Source organism: Schistocerca gregaria, chromosome 5 (genome assembly GCF_023897955.1).
Source record: "Schistocerca gregaria isolate iqSchGreg1 chromosome 5, iqSchGreg1.2, whole genome shotgun sequence".
In the NCBI taxonomy this organism is placed as follows: Eukaryota; Metazoa; Arthropoda; class Insecta; order Orthoptera; family Acrididae; genus Schistocerca; species Schistocerca gregaria.
In genome coordinates, this window is record NC_064924.1 from 123,471,672 (window position 1) to 123,495,219 (window position 23,548).

At 40.0% G+C, this 23,548-nt stretch overlaps 1 protein-coding gene across 1 annotated transcript in view; it reads right to left on the reverse strand.

Annotated features, from left to right (window-relative positions):
* Positions 1-23,548, reverse strand: part of LOC126271893 (prolactin regulatory element-binding protein) — a 103,253-nt gene that overhangs the window by 13,820 nt on the left and 65,885 nt on the right. The window contains exons 5-6 of the mRNA XM_049974273.1: positions 15,305-15,423; positions 5,130-5,373 (exon numbers count right to left, since the gene is read on the reverse strand). Of these exons, the coding sequence (XP_049830230.1) occupies positions 5,130-5,373; positions 15,305-15,423 (363 nt within the window). The remainder of the gene's footprint in view (positions 1-5,129; positions 5,374-15,304; positions 15,424-23,548) is intronic.

The following is a 23,548-nucleotide window of genomic DNA, read 5'->3' on the forward strand; positions in this document are numbered from 1 at the left end:
ACCTATGTCAGCTAACACTCAAATTGCAAATACAGACTTGTTAAGGCGCTTCTGCAGTTCTGTGGTGTGCTCCTCCCAACTGAATTTATTATCAAGTTGTAAGTACTGGGAGATGATGAAGCTCGCACAGGATAGAGCAGCATGGAGAGCTGCGTCAAACCAGTCTCAGGACTGAAGACCACAACAACAACAACATCAACAATCCCAGGGATTTAAGACTGTCAACCTCTTCTATCTGCTCTTCTTTGTACTTTATGCATATGCTGGGTGAAAACCTCTTACAGGTTCTGAATTGCATATAGTGAGTCTTTTCGAAGTTTAATGTCAGTGAGTTGGCTTTAAACCATTTATTAACATCCATGACAATATAATTAGCAGATCTTTCTAGAACTACACTCGACACACTATTTATTGCAATACTTGTGTCATCTGCAAACAAAATAAACTCTGCTTCTGGCAGTGTAACTGATGAGAGATCATTAATGTACATAAGAAAAATCAATGGCCCTAAGATGGATCCTGTGGGACACCACATGTAAATTCTTCCCATTCTGATGATGACTGATGACTTAATTCATTAGTCTCTTGCACTGACACCCTTTGTTTCCTGTTAGTGAGGTATGACTCGAACCATTTTGCAGCACTGCCAGCGACACCATAGAATTCTAATTTATTTAAAAAGATGTTGTGGTTCACACAATCAAATGCCTTTGACAAATCACAGAAAATACCTGCTGCTTGTAATTTGTTATTTAATGAATTAAGTACATTTTCCCTGTAGGTGTAAATAGCCTTCTCGATATCAGAACCCTTCAGAAATCCAAACTGTGTTCTTGATTTTTTTTGATTTTTTTTGTGGTTAGATGGTTGAGAAGCTGCCTGCACATTACTTTTTCTAAAATTTTTGAGAATGCTGGCAAAAGTGAAATCGGTCTGTAGTTTGATGGCATCTCTTTATCCCCTTTCTTGAATAGAGGCTTAACATCTGCATATTTTAGCCAGTCAGTAAATGTCTCGGTTATAATTGACTGGTTAAACAAGTAACTTAGAATTGTACTAAACTCGTAAGAACATGCCTTAATTAGCTTTGCTGATATTTCACTGTAACCACTAGAATGCTTTGTTTCTAAAGATTTTATTGTGAAAGTTATTTCTTTTTGTGAAGTGGGTGGCAATTCATGTACCTGAAGCTATTTGTAAAGGCTACTTTCAGATATTCAAGGGCATTATTTACTGATCCTGACAATCCCACTCTATCAGTAATGGATATAAAGTACTTGTTATATTAAAAACAAAGATTCTAAGACTTACCAAGCGGGAAAGCGCCGGCAGACAGGCACAATGAACAAAACACACAAACACACACACAGAATTACTAGCTTTCGCAACCGATGGTTGCTTCTTCAGGAAGGAGAGGGAAAGACGAAAGGACATCCTTTCATCTTTCCCTCTCCTTCCTGAAGAAGCAACCATCGGTTGCGAAAGCTAGTAATTCTGTGTGTGTGTTTGTGTGTTTTGTTCATTGTGCCTGTCTGCCGGCGCTTTCTCGCTTTGTAAGTCTTGGAATCTTTGTTTTTAATATATTTTTCCCATGTGGACATTTCTTTCTATTTTATTTACATCATCATTAAAGTACTTGTTAAATAGATTTGGCACACAATGCCCATCGGTTACTAATGTGTCATCTACCCTTAATGCTATTTGCTCCTGTTCCTTTCTGGTTCTACCAGTCTCCCTTTCACTTTATCCCATATTGTTTTTATTTTGTTCCCTGACATTGCTATCTTCTTCTCATGGTGCATTTTTTAAATATTTTACAGTATTTCTTGTATTTAGCTAAATCACCAGTATGGGAGCTATTCTTGGTTAACAGATACATTTTTCTTTTTGTCTTACAGGAAATCTTTATCCCTTGTGTAATCCATGGTTTAGTTATAGACTTGTGTTTAATTTGAGTAACTTTTAGAGGAAAACATTTTCAAACATTGTACTGACATTGTTCATGAATGTGTTGTATTTTTCATTCATGTCATGAGCACTATAAATATCTTTCCAGTCCACATCTTTGAGCAGTTTTACAAAACATTCAATTTTTGGTTGATTGACTACTCTCCTGTACTCAGATTTAGCAATCTTGATAATCTGCTTAGAATTTACATCTAAAACAAGGAGCTGCATGTCCTGATCTAATAGTCCATTTGTTACAGGTATTATGATATGATTTTGTTCTTTTGATTTGTCTGGAAAAATGTTATCAAAAGCTGTCCTTGAGGATTTACTAATTGCAGTAAATGTTTACTGGAAGTTTGCATTAGAAAGTCTGTGTTAAAGTCACCAGCAAACAAAAATTCTTTGTTTCTTCCTGTTAAATAACCCAAAAGAGCTTCTAGATGATTTATGAATAGATTATTATTTCCTGCAGGTGTTCGATAAATAGTTACTATTATATAGGACCTGTTATGAAACTCTACCTCTGTTGCACATGCTTCTAGATGCTGATCTAAACAGAATTCATTAATGTCAATATTCTTGAATTTATGGCAGTTTTTAATAAATGTGGCAACTCCTCCTCCATCCATATCTACTCTGCAGAAGTAGGAAGCTACCTTAAATCCTGAAATGTCTAACATATCTATACCAGTGGTCACTTGATGTTCAGAGAGGCAGATTATGTCAATTTGGTTAGATGAATTCATTTCATCAATACAAATGAGTAGTTCATCAACTTTATTTCTGAGTCCTGGAATGTTCTGGTGTAATAAAGAAAACTGATACTGCATAATAATGGGATTATAACTGCTTTGGCGAAGGTGAACTGGCAGTTTCTGATTACTTCCTGTTAAACATTGTTTAAATGGAGGCTGTATGCTAAAGTCTGACTCCATCCTGTTCATCTGTTTTCTCAAACTGAGTGTGTCTGCCAATCTCTCTTAAAACTCGCTTTCTTTTCCCCTTCCCTATCCTATAAAAGGCATCCCTCTGACACCTGTGACCACTGGTATTTTACCACTTGTGACAGTGTCCCCCCCCCCCCCCCCCCTTAAGTTTTCTGCAATCAATCCAGAGTTTTCCCTTCCCTTTCCTATTGAGGAGAAGGCCATGCCTAGTGTAGTCCCACTTATTGATAGCAAACCAATATGGGACCCTATATCTGTCCTAAGCAGCCACTCAAACTCCAAGTTCACCCTCCTAACGGAAGAGTTCAAATGAGGTCGATCATGGTGTCCCAACACAGACACAAATCCCACACTCGTATGCTTCGTTGCTGATGCTATCTTCACCAGGTCACTCTCTATGGAATATTCAGAGTCTCTGTCAATGCTATTTCCCGGACCACTCACTATAATCAAGGCATCCTCCTTTGTGAAATACTTGCATAAAGAACCTACATCCTCTGTTACCTGACCCAGATCTGCACTAGGCTTGAAAAAGTTTGTGACCTGGTACTCTGGACCTAAATTTTCCTGCAGTAGTTGGCCAACACCTCTACCATGGGTGCTACCAAACAACAGAACTTACTTTCTCTTTACAAATTCCCCTACCTTTTTCAAGTCCTTGAAAGTTTGTTGTGCCCTTTCCATAGCTTCAGCTACATGAGGCTCGTCCAATTCTGACTGAGGCAACAGGTCAAATCTATTTTCAAGATTTATCATAAAGCTGTCTGGTGCTCTCATTTGCCTGTTCCCCCTATTACCTGTTGCCACTTCCCATCTCTGTTCACCCTTCTCCCTCTTTAACCTGTCCAGATCCTCCCTTGCCTTGTCTAAGTCAGCTCGAAGAGCTGCAATTTTCCCTTCCTGTTCCAGTATTTTCCTGTCTCTATTTCAGATCCTAAAATACCACTGGTGAGCCTCATTTATGTTCCTATTTCCCACGCCACTACATTTGCCCCAATGAAAGAAACTACAGCATCCATCACACCACACCCAGGAACTAATGATCCTACAGCATGTCAAACACTTCTCACTCATGGTAAAAACAGAAATCGTATAAACTGATTTAAGTACTGACTAAAATGTAAACAAAGGACCCTAGAAACTATTCAGGCAAATATAAATAAATTGACAGAGTACTGAATAAAAAAATTGGTGATTACATATAAGTTTAAGCCACTGTTTACTTACGATATGCACATGTGAAATTAAGCCTAAAATCCGTACTACAGGCATGAGAAGGAAAATAAACTTCTTACTCCATTTAATCTTCTTTAACACATCTCTAACACTTCCACTAATGTAACAACACTTATATTATATTTATACCAACTGGAAACGTTTACCTACAATTTTAATTCACTGCTTTCTTATGATTCGCGCGCGTGGAATTAGGCCTAGGATTCATGTTACAGACGTGGGAAGAAAAATACGCTTCTTACCCTGTTTAATGATACTTTATACTTCCCTGATACTTCCACTAATTTAACAACACTTATATTTATAACAACTGTAAACATTTAAACACAGCTTAATAACAACACTTTTTATAATTATTTATTGCAGCAAGAACTCGAAGAGACCGTGTTGGCGGAAATAAAATGGAATTAAGGTAAGCTTGGATCAATGGGGAATAATGACAGTTGATAATCTAAACTGGATATAAAGTGTAGAATACTATGACAAAAACTCTCCAGGTGTATAAAACACAATCACATACCTTAGAAATTATTTCTTTCACTATCATAATTCAGATGTATGTCACATGGCTGGAAGTTCATGCATAATAAATTCCAAAGATCTTTCCATGCTAAAATTTGACAATGTAACAGGTAGAGATGGCTGTATCAATGTGTTAAATGTAGAAGGAGCAAGGGGTAGGGTCAGGACTAAACAGAAAGAGAAGAGAATAGGAATATGGGCAAATGTGAGAAAAGGGGGGGAGGGGGGACTGTGTGCATGGAGGCAGCACCAACACTGACAACCAAAATGCCACATGGAGACAGATAAAAACTACAGAAAAATGAAAATTTATGAACTGGAAGCGACCAACCAATTTCATAAGGAGAATATTAAAAGCTGGTTACTATGTATGAAGTAAAAAAGAGAGAGAGAGAGAGAGAGACTAAAATGTTAGTAAACGCATGCTTCCACACAGATTGAGAGCAAGGTATGTATGCTATAATTTTCTCTTACCTGCAAACTGAATGCAATATGTATGTGCACGCTACCAGAGAACATAGTTCCAACTGCTACAAATTTGCCATCATCTGACACACTAAGTGCAGAAAGACTTTCATCAAATTCAAATGACTTTTTGAGTGATGCCTCTGCTGGATCCCACTTTTGAAGATATGACTTTAGCTTTCCAGCTTTTCCAAAAGGGTTGCTTAGAGTAAACAAACAGCTATTTTTTGAGTTTCCTTCAGTTGTTCCAAACCTGAAAATTACAACATTACAAGTTATGTGTGTTTTATCTGGTGTCCTCAACAGAGAGAGTATAGGCAATGTTTTCAGCATATTATTCTCACAAAGACAGGATCAGAAATACTAGTTAATTATGCGCATGCGCTCACACACACACACACACACACACACACACACACACACACACACACACAAAATATGGAAAATCAGGAATTAAATAACAGCAATATGATTGGGATAGATTACTACTCACCACACACAGGAGGCCTCGAGCTACAGAGAGGAACATTTAAAAGTAGACTACACTATCAGAAAATGTCCTCCGTCAGACTCAGTAAAACACAACCACACATTTATACAAGCACAACTCACACACACCCCTGCCCTGGCTACCCATTCCACTCTCTGCTCCACAACTCTTCTGTACCTCCACAAACCACCCTAGCCGAGATCACTGAAATAAAATCGCATGTCACAATTTTAGGTCATATCTTCCAGAAGGATTAAGTCAATTACAAATGATGGACTGAGTTAAGGAACGAATAACTGTGAAAGAGAAGAAGAGGAAGAGGAAGAAGAAGAAGAAGAAGTGGAAGTCTCTGTAGATTGCTAATGTAATGCGTAAAAATAATAACGAAACTTCTTATTTGCTAGCTGGCTGTCATTAAGGTATTCTGGGGAAAAAAAGTACTTGAGCAGAAGCTTAACTTGGGGGCATCAATCTGATTATTTAAAACTGCTTAAGTACCAATCAGTCCATCTAATGGGCAAGATATAAAAATTGGATAGGAGCAAATAAGGGCAGAAATCTTACACAAAGTGTCTAAGAAGGAAAGTTTACAATCAGTATGTATCACCAGTTTTGGCTTATGGCAGGGAGGCATGGACTTTTCAGAAACTGAGAATTCCTCAGAGGGCATGGAAAGCTTGTTCAATACGATTTGTGAGAAGTGTGGGGTGGCCCCAGTTTCTGTTAGGGGTATTATGATAACAGAGCCTGTTGGAGCTAGTATAAAGTTGTTAATTTTCAAATGACATTAGGGTTGATTACTGGAGGTGTCACCACTGGGTATACAGTTCTAGTAGGTACATTTTCGGTACTGTTTTTAAAGGAGACAAATATGCAAGGTTGGTTCCCACTCAAAGGATTTTATTTTCGAGTCTGAGGAAGAATGAAGTACATTGAAAACTGTTGGAAGCACCAGTAAAAAGTACTGTAAATGAGTGTATGTGCAAGTAATAGACATACTTAATGGGCCACAAAATACAAAGCCGGAGGACTGTAAGAACACAGTCAATTTGACTGATGCTGTTCAGAGTCAAATTGTGTGTGTATTTTCCCTAGTGTGTATTTGTTTATGTTTACATGATTATGTGAGCAAGTGTTTACCTTATGGCATATCGCCATTTGTACAGTCGAGTGTGTGTTTTCTTACAGTTGGTGCAAATAGCAAAAAATCCTTTTGACTGTATGATGCTTTAAAAATCGATATTAATGATATCTTTTACTTGTGGAGTCAAGAACACTACTTATACTGGCAAAATCAGTCACGACAGTAAATCTGACAGATTATCTTATTTCCTTCATCGGGGAGCAGCAACAAGCTAAAAAGGTTGGTTGATTGATTGGGAGAGAAGGAGGAGGAGGAGGAGGATAAGGGACCAAACAACAAAGCCCTTGATCCAAGAATGGTGCATCTCAAAGTAGAAACATCCACCGAGAATGTTTTCTGATCTATTTGGCAGATTTGTAACTGTAAAACTGAGGAAGCTAAAAACATAATGGAAGGGGAAGTCAATAGGTGGGAATCTTCAGGGCTCTGCATGCAACAGGAAACGTCCCATCCACAGCTGTCCCACCTCTCATCCATTACAGTCGAGTGCATAAACTATTCAACAGACTGCAACACTTAGAATAGGAAATGAGGTGTGGCAGACAGGCAGCAAAGAGAATCTAAATGCAGTTAAAACAGAGTAGAAGAGGGATAAAAAAGTAGCCTGGTCAAGGAGGTAGGGTCAGGTAGCCCCCAGACCTAGTATGCAGCAGCAGATGCCTCATCCCCAACCACCCTGTACTTGCTCTGGAGGTAGAGTAAAACACTGTAACTGAGAATAAAAACTACTTTACTGAGAAAAACCAAGAACAAGGTCAACCACCCATGAATCATCTGCCAATAGTAGGGGAAATGTGTCCTGAATTCCATACTTAGTGTGAAGGGTCTAAAGGAGGGGGCATTCTGCCACAATATGAGCTACTGCGTGTAAGAGTCCACGACCACAATGTGGGAATGGCTCATTACACAAAATAAAACTATGGGTTAACCTGCCATAACTGATGTGGATACAACATATGATTGTGGATTTCTCCTGGGAGAAGCGAAAGGGAGACTGCCATGCCGCAATAGTTTTCTCAATTGTGTGGAGTTTATTGGATGGGGAAGTAGACTACCAGATGTCGTTCCACTTCTGAGTGAGCGAAGGTCTCATGTGCACCCGCAAATCCATGCCTGAGATCGACAAAGCGAATGGGGAGTGAGTAAGTGCTCCTCTAGCCAAATCATGAGCCAGTTTATTTCCTGGGGTACCCACATGACTTGGGACGCACAGAAAGACAACTGAGCAGGCAGCATGACAAGGTCACTGAGATGTTCATGACCAGTGGAGAAAAAAGGGTGGCAAGAATAGCATCCATCAATAGCCTGGAGATAGCTCACTAAGTTCTTACATTTTAAAACATGGTCAAAGAGGGCTTGTTTAATAAAATGGAGGGCTCTGCTAATGCTGTCAGCTCTGACTAATCACTGCAAGTTCCCAGAAGTGAATGGCATTCCATATCAGGAGATATACAATTTTACAGTTGTCTGTGTAAAGAATGGGAGCACCCTGGAAATCTTGATGAACTGGATGTAACAGATGCTGAAAGGTCATGGGGGCAATCAATCCTTTAGGACCTCAGAAAAGATTGGTACTAATTTGTGGCCTGTGCACCATCCCATGGGGAATGCATTAGAAAAGGTGGGAAGTACAGTCTAGGGAAAGGAGATGGAGGCCTTGGAAGAGGGAAGTAAGGGCACATTCCAAATGGTAACACCACTTGATGGTGAGTATCGGGAGCATCACACCTCTTGTATGCAAAGAGAATGGGATATGTGGGATGGTCAGGGAAGTGTTTAATGACAATTGTATAGAACACCAAGAGCTGGTACCGTTGCATCTTTAGAGGGGAGATCCCCACTTCAGCGAGGTGTCAGCCTACAGGACTAGTCTGAAAGGCACCAGTGGCCAGTTGCTTGCCACTATGGTGGATTGGGCTTAACAGTTCAATGCTGAAGAACCCACCAAGCCATGAATTTGACAATCACAGTTCAGTCAGAACAAAAGTAGTACCCAGTACAAATGGATAAGAGTACCACTATTTGTACTATAAGACGTGGGCAAGGAAGCAGAGAGAATTAAGTTTTGGCATGCAGATAATCTTCAGGTGATGGGTATGGGGCAGCAAAGTCAGCTTTTTATCACAAAGGAGGCCCACAAAAATGGGACTGTATTACAATGTCCAGGTGCTGGGTACCTAATCAGAGTTCCAGGTCAGGATGGACTGTGGTATGATGGCAGAAATGAATGACCCAGATTTTTGAGGGAAACCATGGGAAAAAACACATGCAGGGGCCTGCCGGTGGCACCTTGGAGCTGTCATTCAGCTGTACCAAACGCAAAAATTGTCAACACACAATGCAGGGGTTACCGTTAGCCCCAAAAAAGGTCACTGGCCCATGGATGATGATGATGATGATGATGATGATTATGATGAAGAGAGTGACGCTCAACACACAGCCCTTTGTGATGCCACTTTCTTTGACCTTGGGGAGCTGAGTGAAGTGCTGACTCTAACCTGGAACAATTGATGGTACAAAAACTGACAAATAAAACATGGTATGACGAATGAAATGTGATAATGCCAAATGGTGTCTTACACCCTGTGCATGTCAGAAAAGACTGCAACGAGGTTTTTTCAACTAAGGTTGTCAGATTGCTGTCTCCAACCTAACCAGATGGTTGGCTATTGATTGTCCCTCCCAGAAACCACACTGACAGGGTCCCCAAGATTCAAGAACCCCATCAGGCAACCATCCTTTCAAGCAGTGAACAGAGTATGTTGGTCAGGGTGGGTTCTTGGCTTACGGATTTGGACAGCTACACTATCTCACCATTGTGAAGAGAAGGCACAGTGAGACCAAAAACAGTTGAAGAACCTGAGGAGATGTTGCCTTTGGGGAACATTTAGCTGTTGGATCATCTAACAGTGAATCAGTGGCTGGTTCAGTGTTGCAGGATGAGGCAAGAACCTAAAGCAGTTCCCAGTCTGTGTAGAGTGCATAACAGAATTCAGCTTGACAGGGAGTGAAACATAAGTGGAGCTAGTTGGCTCTGTGAAGTGCCCAATGTGGTAGTCTGTCTGGCTGTGGCAAGGGAACAACTTGGTAACTGTCACAAATGTTGCCCTGTAATTACCAATGTAATGAAGCCACAAGATTAGGGGAAGAGACTGTTCGATAAATAGCTAAAATCTGCCGAGGGCAGCACTGAAGCGGGTTGGACAACCATCACTAAGGAGGCACAGAGCATGATCTGTGAGAAGCTGGTCAATTAGAAGGCCCTTTCCAAATGACGTGTTACTCCCTCACATGGGATGGGATGGGATGGTGTGTGTTGAAGTCCCAAGCATGAGAAAAAGGAGGAAGGGGGAGTTTCTGGATTATTGTGGTCAATCAACATAAGTAAGTGGCCTGTTTGGAGGTAGGTAGATGTTGCAACTGGTAATCGCTGAAGTCATTTATATCTGCACTGTTGTTGCCCCCAATGAGGTACAAAGGGGAACCACACACTGACATCTGTATGCACGAAACAGTTCCTGAAGAACATAGCAATGGAATCACAAGAGAGAAGGAAGATCGGAGATCTGGTTTGGGGAAGGCAGAGGTAGAGGAAGTGATGGTTGTGATGTTAGGATAATTTATTGTCATATCCACAAGATGTAAGCATTCATATTTCTTCCGTGCCTCAGTATACGACAGACAGTCAATACATTTGTATTCCTGGACCTTTTGTTCTTTCCTGAAAACTGGGCAAACTGGCGAATGTGGAAGGCGATGTTCCACAAAGTTGACACAAAAAGGTGGATGTGACTAAGGAAGGATGGGGAAGGAAGTTGGCCATGCCCTTTCAAAGGAAGTATCCTGGCATAGGCCTGAACCGATTTACGGAAATCATAGAAAATATGATCAGGATGGCTATATGTGAGTTTGAACTGTCCTTCTCCTTAATGTGAATCCAGTGTGTTAACCACTGTATTACCTCACTCGATATCATAAGCAGTGAGACATACAGTTACACATCACACCTCTACACCATGACCTCAACTTTCTCCAGTAGGATATTCCCTTCAAAGGCCAAGATAAAGGCTTCTGTACATATGATTGTTCTCAGGTCCTTTTCGTACATGTCTGATAAATTGTCTGACTTGCCACGTGACATTAGTCTAGAGTTCCTCATCTGTCTGCAGTGTAAGTTCTCTGTGAAAGTGGATTCCTTGGACCATGTATAAAGTTTTGGGTGGAACAATGGCCACAGTCATATCACCTAGACAATCACATACCTGAAGAGCTATAGAGTGGGCAGCAGAGGAAGCTTTAGTCAATAAAGAACCGTTTTTAATTTTTTTTTAGTCTTCAGTGTTTTCAACACAAAATTATGATTTTATTCCAGTGAATGTATCTCCATTAATCCGAGTACATACCAAGTATTGGGTGAAGTATTTAGCACACCCAAACATCTGGTTTGTTCCTCTTCTCATGGTGTAGCCAGAGAAGGAAATATCAAGGGGTCATACCTCTCTGCATTATAATAACCTTTCCCATATGAAGAGACTGCTGGCATCTTGGAGCACCAGCCAAAGAAAGTGCATCTTCCACTACAGTACCACCCATTCTGAATTGGGGCTCTCCCTACGGGCACCACCCAACCACAGCAACATTTACCTGGCCAGTAAATGGTTGCACGGAGTTCCCACGCCCCAGCTCTGATGCGCACATACTCCTCCTCTTGCACAGGGAGTTTCCAGCTCAGGCATCAACAGTGTGATCCAAAATTGAAATGGTAAGACACTTGGTTTTTAGTGTACTACCTTTAAAAGACAGGAAACGTACAAAGAGAGAAAGGAAGAAAAGGTGAAATACATGCCAAATTGGAAAACCTTCTAAACGTCTGTAAAATTTGGAGAGGGAGTAAGTCAAACCAAACATGGGGACCATACAGTTAAGATTTTGTAAAAGAAAATGACAAAGGAACTGTTACTTCCAAAAGTTAGTATGTTACTTTCACTTTTTGTGTCTAATAGCAGTACTACACATGTTGCCTCCTACAGATAAGTGCTGGCCAGCAAATATTGATACAAATCATAATTTTTTAGTTTCCTCGATGGAATTTTCTTTTTATACCAACCATAGACCTTGCCGTTTAGGGGGGAGGGGGGGGGGGGGGGTTGTGCACCTCAGCGATACAGATAGCCGTACTGTAGGTACAACCACAACGGAGGGGTATCTGTTGAGAGGCCAGACAAACGTGTGGTTCCTGAAGAGGGGCAACAGCCTTTCCAGTAGTTGCAGGGGCAACAGTCTGGATGATTGACTTATCTGGCCTTGTAACACTAACCAAAATGGCCTTGCTGTGCTGGTACTGTGAATAACTGAAAGCAAGGGAAAACTACAGCCGTATTTTTTCCTGAGGACATGCAGCTTTACTGTGTGGTTAAATGATGATGGTGTCCTCTTGGGTAAAGTATTCCAGAGGTAAAATAGTCCCCCATTCGGATCTCCGGGCGGGGACTACTCAAGAGGACATCATTATCAGGAGAAAGAAAACTGGTGTTCTATGGATTGGAGCGTGGAATGTCAGATCCCTTAATCAGGCAGATAGGTTAGAAAATTTAAAAAGGGAAATCCTTTGGTAACAGAAGAAATATTGAATTTAATTGATGAAAGGAGAAAATACAAAAAAGCAGTAAATGAAGCAGGCAAAAAGGAATACAAATATCTCAACAATGAGATCAACAGGAAGTGCAAAATGGCTAAGCAGGGATGGCTAGAGGGCAGATGTAAGGATCTAGAGGCATATATCACTAGGGGTAAGGTAGATACTGCCTACGGGAAAATTAAAGAGACCTTTGAAGAAAAGAGAACCACTTGTATGAATATCAAGAGGTCAGATGGAAACCCAGTTCTAAGCAAAGAGGGGAAAGCAGAAATGAGTATATAGAGGGTCTATACAAGGGTGATGTACTTGAGGACAAATTATGGAAATGGAAGAGGATGTAGATGAAGATGAAATGGGAAATACGATACTGTGTGAAGAGTTTGACAGAGCACTGAAAGACCTGAGTCGCAACAAAGCCCCAGGAGTAGACAACATTCCATTAGAACTACTGACGGCCTTGGGAGAGCCAATCATGACAAAACTCTACCATCTGGTGAGCAAGATGTACGAGACAGATAAAATACCCTCAGACTTCAAGAAGAATATAATAATCCCAATCCCGAAGACAGCAGGTGTTGACAGATGTGAAGATTACTAAAGTATCAGTTTAATAAGTCGCGGCTGCAAAACACTAACGTGAATTCTTTACAGACAAATGGAAAAACTGGTAGAAGCTGACCTTGGGGAAGATCAGTTTGGATTCTGTAAAAATATTGGAACACGTGAGGCAATACTGCCCCTATGACTTATCTTAGAAGATAGATTAAGGAAAGGCAAACCTACATTTCTAGTATTTGTAGACTTAGAGAAAGCTTTTGACAATGTTGACCGGAATACCCTCTTTCGAACTCCGAAGGTGGAAGGGGTAAAATACAGTGAGCGAAAAGCAATTTACAATTTGTACAGAAACCAGAAGGCAGTTATAAGAGTCGAGGGACATGAAAGGGAAGCAGTGGTTGAGAAGGGAGTGAGACAGGGTTGTAGGCTCTCCCCGATGTTATTCAATCTGTATATTGAGCAAGCAGTGAAGGAAACAAAAGAAAGATTCGGAATAGGTATTAAAATCCATGGAGAAGAAATAAAAACTTTGAGGTTCGCCAATGACATTGTAATTCTGTCAGAGGCAGCAAACGACCTGGAAGAGCAGCTGAATGGAATGGGCAGTGTCTTCAAAGGAGGATATAAAATGAACAACAACAAAATGGAATGCAGTCGAATTAAGTCAGGCAATGCGGAGGGAATTAGATTAGCAAATGAGACACTTAAAGTAGTAAAGGAGTTTTGCTATTTGGGGAGCAAAACAACTGATGATGGTCAAAGTAGAGGTGATATAAAATGTAGACTGGCAATGGCAAGCAAAGAGTTTCTGAAGAAGAGAAATTTGTTAACATTGAGTATAGATTTAAGTGTCAGGAAGTTGTTTCTGAAAGTGTTTGTATGGAGTGTAGCCATGTATGGAAGTGAAACATGGATGATAAATAGTTTGGACAAGAAGAGAATAGAAGCTTTCGAAATGTGGTGCTACAGAAGAATGTTGAAGATTAGATGGGTAGATCACATAACTAATGAGGAGGTATTGAATAGAATTGGGGAGAAGAGGAGTTTGTGGCACAACTTGACAAGAAGAAGGGACCGGTTGGTAGGACATGTTCTGAGCCATCAAGGGATCACAAATTTCGTATTGCAGGGCACCGTGGAGGGTAAAAATCGTAGAGGGAGACCAAGAGATAAATACACTAAGTAGATTCAGAAGGATGTAGGTTGCAGTAGGTACTGGGAGATGATGAAGCTTGTACAGGATAGAGTAGCATGGAGAGATGCATCAAACCAGTCTCTGGACTGAAGACCACAACAACAACCAAGGAGATTTTGCTATTCACATGTCACTTTTTAAGTCTGCAAATGAAATTTAATTAAGTGTACATGGCCAGATGTGTGATAGATATTTTGTGCTAGGTTAGGCCAGGATCTTTTTTTTCGGACTTTGGATAAGATACAGTAAACAATGCAGAGGGAACGCTAAGCAGCATTTGCTACATGAAGCATTTTAAAAACACCACCAATAGAGAAGAAGAAATTAAGTTGACAATGCTGGAAATGCTGCATGAGGGTTGCTGCATTAAATCTGGTGAATGGACAATGGGGAGAGTGTCATGTGTGCACACAATTTTTTCCCATGTGTGTATGCTTTCCATTTTCATGGAACCTAATTACTAACAGTTTATCCAGATTGATCAAACTGGAACCTTCACAGAAGCAAAATATCCTGCAGCCTATGTACCACAACTATGTCGAAAGAAAAAGTTAACTGAAAATGGGAAAAACTGTGAAAAATTCTGTGTCTTAATAAAGTATTCCTTCACAATGTATTTATTTCTGGAAGATAAATGATTTTATGCAACACACGTTGTTGTTGTGGTTGTTTGTTTATTTGAGGTAAACTGATAAGCTACACAAGACAATACTCTGGTCATGATTTTTGGGGTGGTTTTCCACACTCCTGCAGATGATTTCATGGAGATTCAAAATAGGCCCACTATTTCATTCGAAACAAAAAATTCTAAATCAAAAACTAGGAATAAACACTTCAGGTTTTCAAGATGTGGTCATGATAAAAAACAAAACAATGGTATTGTAAATTTTTCCCTACATCTTAATCAACTGTCATGCCAGTACAAAACCTCACTACACCCTAATCACAAGACATTTGCTAAGGTGACAGCAGTGCATTCTCCTCTCTCTCTCTCTCTCTCTCTCTCTCTCTCTCTCTCTCTCTCTCTCTCTCTCTCTCTCCGCCCCCCCCCCCACCCCACCCCCAGCACAGTACACATCTCTATTAATTACTCAAATGTAAGCATTGAAACACCACAAGAAAATATGAAGCAACAACAAGGAAACAATAATGTTATTACCTGCATCTCTTGTATAGATATTTGACATTTTCTGGTGCATTCCATTTTAGTTCAGACAGCTTCTTTCCTGTCTGTGTACTCCAAATTACAGCAAGTCCATCTTTCGATACACTTAATACCTAAAGAGTGAAAGAGAAACACAAGAGGAGTCAGAAAAAGTGTTACGCTTACATTATTGCATGAAAACATAAGTAAGTATACTGTATACACACTGGAAAAAAGAAAAAAAGGGAGGGAGGGAGGGAGGGAGGGAGAGAGAGAGAGAGGGAGAGAGGGGGGGAGAGATAGAGATGACGCCGAGTTTGATCTGATGATGGCATGTATCACCTAGGGGATAGCAGATGTACTGATAGTGGTTTCAATGTCACTCAGCAAAAGATAGCTTGGTGGCATAGCTAACAGAGTGCCATATGTGTTACCCTTTAATAGGGATTGCTCACAGCGAGAAACAAAATGAAATGTCACGTGGCTAGGGCCTAGTGCAAGTCATTTGAGTTGACGCCATTTCGGTGACTTGCACATCAATCAGGATGATGATAATGACGACAACACAACGCCCATTTCCTGAGCGAGAAAAATCTCCGACCCAGGCAGGAATTGAACCCGGGCCCCTTTGCACAGTATTCTGTCACGCTGACCACGCAGCTATAGGGGCGGATGCTCACAGCCAGAAGGCTCGTGTGGTGCAAATGTGTGAAGCAATCATGCAGCCACCATGTAGACATAATTGTTTTTTCTACAGCCAACTGAGCAAGTTTGAAAGGGGTCAAACTGTGACCTTCCAAGTGGTGGGATGGTTCTTTCGCAGAATTGCCACACAAGTTCGACATGCTGTGTCATTTATGCAACAATGCTGGTATCGGTGGCCACGTGAACATTCTCACACCTATACACAAAGTTCTGAACATCCATGGAGCAAAGATGCCCACCAGAATTCTCATTTTGTAAGGGTAGCAGTGTCAGATTACATAGCTACCACAGCACAGGAAAGAGGGCTTGTGAGTCCAGATGTGTCAACACGAACTGTTGGAAACTGGTTATTACCAGTGGGATAACAGATAGGCATACCTCTAGCACATATTCCGCTCATGCTGCAGCATCTACCTGTACACCTTGACTGGTGCTGCAGAGAATCACTTGTAAGAGAGAATGGCACACATTCATCTTTGGCAATGAAAGCAGATTCTGCCTGCATGCAAGTGATGGTTGTTTGTGTGTATGACATAAACCTAGTTGATGCTGGCTCGTGCAGTGCATTTATTCAAGACACACGACCCCACCCCAGGCCTGATGATCTGGGGGTGGGATAAGCTACAACTTTAATTCATCTTTGATGTTTCTGAAGGAGACCCTAACCAGCACTCAGTAAGTTCAGAATGTTGTTAGACCCATTCTTTTGCTGTTATAGGAAGGTGATGTGTTGTTCAAAAGGATAATGCTTGCCCATCAACTGCCTGTTAAACTCAATGTGCTCTGTGAGAGTTGCAGCAACTTCCCTGGTCAGCACAATGTCCAGACTGGTCTCCAATCGACCATGTGTAGGATGTGATGGGATGAGAAGTGGTTCGTGTGACTCGTCAACCAAGAACTCTTACAGACCTACATGAACAGGTCGAGCTGTTGTGGAACAACGTAGTCCAGGATAATATCCACCATCTGTATGATTGACTTGATGCCAGACTCAGAGCCTGCATTGCCACCCGTGGAGGCTACATCATGCACTAATGTGAGCGTTACAGTATGGATCGATACCTGGTGCCTCAGAACCACTTGTGCTATTAATTTGTAAATGTCATCATTTTGTGCACTCCATATGCGCTGTTTCAATAATAAGTCTTGAGTTAGTTGGAGGCCTCTACAAGGGTGTACTAATTTTTTTCTGGCAATGTATTTCTGCAGTGTTAACTCAGAAAGAGGATCATGTTTAGTAGTTTTGTAACCATTTTTCTACATGAAGAAGTAAAACTCATTCTGGAAGATCCTTGCATGCTCAAACTTCTCAATATCATAAGATTATTATTGCAGTAGTATGAAAAATACACCAAAGAACAACTACATGACACCTATGCACCCCAAATCACTGTGAAGGGCAGGGCAGAAGGAACATCTTATTTGTTCAGTTATTACAATTTTTTTCCGTTCAGTTTACATATGGAGTTTGGGAAGAATAATCACTTAAACATCTCTGTGCTTCCTGTAATTAGTCTGCTCATGTCTTCGTGAACCTATGGAAGCGATGTGTGGAGGATGTAGTACATGCTTACATTCATGTCTAGAACCTTTATAAATAGGCTTCCAAGGGATAGTCCACTTCTACCTTCAAGTATCTGCCAATTCAGTCCTTCCAGCATCTTTGTGACACATTCTCATGGGACAAATAAACCCGTCACCATTTATGCTGCCCTTAATGTACCAGTTCAACATACCCTGTTAGTCCTACTTGATATGGGCTGACGCACTTCAGTAATTTCCTACGATGGGTCACACAAGTGTTTCCTATGCAAATTGCTTTGTAGACTGATTGTATTTCCCTATCATCCTAGCAATGAAGTGCATTCTGCACCTTCTTTACCTACAACTGCACTTATGTGACCATTCCATTTATATTGCTACAAGTTGTTACACCCAGCTATTTGAACAATTCCAACTGTGACTCATTGATATTGTTGACATAAGATACTACATTTTCCAATTTTGTGTAATACACTATTTTGCATTTCTGAATATTTACAGTGAGTTACCAATATTTGCACCACTCTGAAATCTTATCAAGATCTGACCCTACATTTGTGCAGTTTTGCTCAGACAGTACTTCATTATAGATAAATGTGTCATCTGTAAATTGTCTGGGGTTATTATTAATATGGTCTGCAAGGTCATTAATATACAACATGAACATATTAAGAGTCCCAACATACTTCTCTTGGCACACCTGAAGTTACTCCAACATCTGTCAATGTCTCTCCTTCCCTGACAACATGCTGTGACTTCTCCACAAAGAAACCTCACTTTAGTCACAAATGTCCCTTCAAAAACCAATATGATCGTACTTTCAATAATAAGCACATGTGTGGTACTGACTCAAATTTTTTTAAGAAGTCAAGAAACACTGCATGTTGCATCTAATCTGACTGCCCAGATCTGTTCCAAGATGTCATGTGAGAAAAGTGCAAGTTGGGTGTAACATGATCGATATTTTTGGAATTCATGTAAGCTGGTATGGGGGAGGTCATTCTGCTTGAGATACCTCATCCCACCTGAGCTCAGAAAATGTTCTAAGAGTCTACAATGAATAATAATATATGGAACATTCTAGTTGAGAATAACGAATTATTTAGGAATAAAGAAGATGACTCATCGAAAGGCAGAAGCACTGCGTAGTTGACAGGTACACAAACAGAAGGTACAGAGTTTTGCTTTGATAGCTTTTGGAATGAAATTCCTATCTCAAGCTTGTAAGAGAAACATGCACACAAACACAAGTGTGTGTGCACTCACACACACACACACACACACACACACACACACACACACACACACTGAGCACAATGTAGGGATACAGGCACGTGTGTGTGTGTGTGTGTGTGTGTGTGTGTGTGTGTGTGTGTTTCCCCTACAAGCTTAAAAAAGGAGTTTCATTCCAAAAGCTAACAAAGCAAAGCCCTGCACCCTTTGTTTGTGTACCTGTCAACTACAGAGTACTTTTGCCTTTCGGTGAGTCATCTCCTTTATTCCTAAATAATTCATTAGACTACAATGAATGGATGTCAAGTCATAGTATTATGAATCATCTCTGCTGCCCTGCTTGTAGATGCGTGTGATTTGTGCTTTTTTCAACCACTGGGCACTATTTTTTGTTCAAAGGATCTTCGGTATGTTATGGTTAAAAGAGGGGTAAATTCTGCCACAAATTCAGTGTAGAATCCAGTAGGTATTCTTTCAGGTCCTTGGGCTACGTTCAGTTTTAACAATTTCAGCTGCTTCTCAGGGTTACTGACACTAATATCTATTTCACTCATTTTTGCAGTGATACAAGAATCAAACTGTGGCATTACTCCTGTTTTTTGAAAACAGAGTTAAGCATTTCGAGTCTTCCCTTGTTACCCGCAATTTCAGTTTCTCTCTCATTCATAATTGATTGGACACTAACTTTGATGCCACTAACAGCTTTCACATAAGACCAGAATTTCTTCATGTTTTGTGGAAGATCTTTCAATAATATTCTGCTACAGAAGTCAGTTGGACTTCACACATTGCCCTCTTCACAGCTAAATATGTCTCATTTGGAATCCATCTATAGCCCTATCCATTTTTTTTACAGTTATTATGCAGTAGTCTACTTATTTTGAAGTTTCTTTCCAGGGGCTGTATGCCATGGAGAGCCCCTTCCATCATGAACTGTTTTACCATGCATATGTCTACCCAGTGTACAGTCAACTGTCCTTTTGAACTTGACCCATAATTCCTTTACATGCTCCTCTTCTGAACTACAAATTTCAAGTTACTCACTGAGATATAATGCTACTGCTTTTGTATATAGTTTACTGAACACCTACATCTTACAACTTGTTTCAGTTGCAATTTGTACTTTGGTAATTGTTGTTACAACTGCCTCGTGGTCACTGATACTAATTTCAATGTGGACATCTTCAAAGAGATCAGGTCTGTTTGTTGCCATTAGATCTGATATTTCCATCATAAAAGGGATACTAAACTATTTGTTATAGGTAGCTTTCAGAGTTGCATTTAGTAATGTTTCACAGATGTCTTGTCAGACCAATAACCAACAAAACTGTACTTATTTCAATCGATAAACAGATGTTTAAAATCTCTTCTAACACAGTATGACTGGGGACCTTATGTACTAGCAAACTGATGTATTGTTTAATATTTTTGGTTACATCAGGAGTTGAGTACGGTGCTTGAAAGAAGAACCCAATTATAATTTTATGGCACCCCAGCCAATGAGTCTTGCCCACACAATCTCGCATGCAGATTCAATTTATATCTCTGTGGATATGAATTTCTTGTCTACTGTGACATGTACACTACATCCATTTCCCATTAACCTATCCTTTTGATATACACTTAAATTTTCATAAAAAATATATTATTGCTGTCTATTTCAGTTTTTAGCCATATTTCTGTAACTAGTATTATGTAAGTTGCACTGCATTTTAGAAATGCTTCAAATTCTGGCACTTTGTTGTGAATTCTCAAGCAAATAACCACTAGGATATTAATACCCTCTCATGTGGGAAGCATTTCTTTGAGTCAAACTGATACTTTTGGTTTCCTATAGCTACTGGATGGAGAGTCGCCTAACCTGTAAAACCCTCGTGTGCATCTCAAACATAATCAGCAACCTGAGTAGCAGCAACAATGTAATATGGAGTCCTGTATAACAAAGACTTGATTGCATGTGGAAAATACAATAAGTTACAAGACAGGAACAGAGACAACAAAGGGGAAGCTACTGAAACAGAGTTTTAATTTGTTAGTGATGTCACAGTGGGTTACGTGACAAAATTTTCTGTTATGGAACAGTCTTATAAGAGAAGCATAATTGCTGAAAGAATTACACAATACACCTTTAAAATGGAGCCTGTCCTGTATTTTAGAATTATTATTCCAATGTGACAGAAACCTTGAAGCCGATTGCTTCATCACAGTGCAGCATTATCTGACATTTTTTCTTTGTCGGAAGGTTAACTTTAGTTTATTTCAATCATATTTACTGTTGTCTGCACAATATAATTTTTATCTGCATTCAGTGGCCAAACTTGTCCATTTCCTTTAGAATGTGACAATGAATAGGCATTATATTTTGTTTACAATCTTGGAAAGCAGAACTGACATTCGAAAAAACGTAAGTTCCAGCACAAGTTTCGTAGTAGCATAGTTTCAGTACGTAATCTCAAGATCAGTACTCAGATCTGCTCTCTTTTGTTTCAAATTAAATATTTTGTACACAGAATGCCATCAAATCTTGCATTTGCTTATTCACCACAGTTAACTAAATTTTTATCCACAAGAGTAAAATATGACAGATGTTGTGTACATCTAAGAAGGAAAAGATGCCATAAAGTTCAAACAATTGTAAATAGTGTCAGTTATGGCAGACAAACTTAATTCAATTCTTTTTGTGCATCTGGTATGACAGTTGGACCGTTACCTGTAGCATCAGGTTTAGGAGCAAGTTCAGATATTTGGGATCCTTGAAATGCCACCCATATCAAATACATAAACAGCATCACTCACAGAAGACTGAATCAGTGAGGGGCCTAACCACCTGCAATTCTTTAGGAAACACAGATATGATATTGTCGACCACTCCGTCACTGACAGTATGATGAGGATGTGATTCTCATTTCAGTTCCAGTTATGGTAGTTCCCTCTGCAATAGAATTAACTCTCTCTCTCTCTCTCTCTCTCTCTCTCTCTCTCTCTCTCTCTCTGTGTGTGTGTGTGTGTGTGTGTGTGTGTGTGTGTGTGTGTGTGTGGAGGGGAAGAGGAGGCATGCACATATTTAGTACAGTTACTAAAATCCGCATTAAAACTGTCTACTATAAATACGGTTCAAATGCCAAAGACTAAAAACCTATATGGAGATGTACCTAAATTCTAGGTTAACTTTAAATGGAAACATTTTAGTTAGGATTTACCAGGACTGTAATTGATATGAATTGAAACCATAAATTTACTCTACTAATTACTACATATTTTATTTCCACTTCATTTTTTAGAGATTTAAATCACCAGCATCAGGTGAATTTATGTCAAATAATTAGACATTTGTGTGTTGTGTGTGACTTTTAGGAAACCTAGTGCACTGTTTCCAGTGGTTATAGGCTCCTTTTTCTGTTGTGTGTACATCATATACACTCTATCATGATCTGTGCTTACTTCAAAGTGTACAATGTGTATGTGATGTAAGCATAACAGAAAAAGCAGCCTGTGATCTCTGTCACAGGTTACCCAAAAGTTATACACACAATATGTACATGACTTCTTAACTGACAAATTCTGCCGATGATGAAGGTTGAAACCTCTGAAATTTGGACAGCAAATAAAATAAACACTGACTGGTAACAGTACACTAGTATTTTCAATTGGCATCTAAACTATTATATGAAAGGGGAAATATTTAATAGTACTTGCATGGAAAGTGCTTGCACGCTGCATAAAAAGAAAAGTCAAAAATTGACGTGCAGCACCAAACATACTAAGCTGAAACCAGTTTGTTTGGCAGTCAAACCAAGTGAGTGTCAAGACTGGAGTCATCATACAGTGTGGCTACCCTATAACATTATGGTTTGTATAAGTTTTGGAATTCAAAAGTTCCTGGCACAAATCAGTGAATTATATTTGTGGAATGGTGGTTAGCAAAAGTAATATTAATGACCAGAATGAGTACCAGGAGTGAGTCGTGCTTCGGTAGCTCAGATGTTAGAGCACTTGCCCGCAAAAGGCAAAGGTCCCGAGTTCGAGTCTAGGTCGGACACACAGTTTTAATATGCCAGGAAGTTTCATATCAGCGCACACCCCGCTGCAGAGTGAAAAATCTCATTCTGGAAACATCCCCAACAGGCTGTGGCTAAGCCATGTCTCCGCAATATCCTTTCTTTCAGGAGTGCTAGTTCTGCAAGGTTCACAGGAGAGCTTCTGTAAAGTTTGGAAGGCAGGAGACGAGATACTGGCAGAAGTAAAGCTGTGAGTACCGGGCGTGAGTCGTGCTTCGGTAGCTCAGATGGTAGAGCACTTGCCTGCGAAAGGCAAAGGTCCCGAGTTCGAGTCTCGGTCGGACACACAGTTTTAATCTGCCAGGAAGTTTAATATTAATGACACCATTCTGTAAGATTTGAGAAAGTGGAAGATCTCTTCTCAACTTGTGCTGCATAAATTTAATTATCATTTGGCATATAATTCATATACAACAATTAGCAGGCTTACCCCACTGTAATTATCATACAACATTTGTTCACTTTCCGGCAGATGGGAATAAACACAGTTACCTTCTATTCCGTCAAGATTCTACATTTCATCAAGGAAACCAAGAAGTATGTAGATCTGGATGGTTAGATGGGAATCAGAACCTCAATCCACTTGACTGCGAGCCTAATTTATTTGCTACTGCATCATCTTGCTCGATTCTCATCAGAACAGTAAACTTTCTGTGAACTGTGCCCTATTTGAAAATGTACGATAGAGTTTACATCTGGCCTGAGTCGCTGAAAGAAAGTG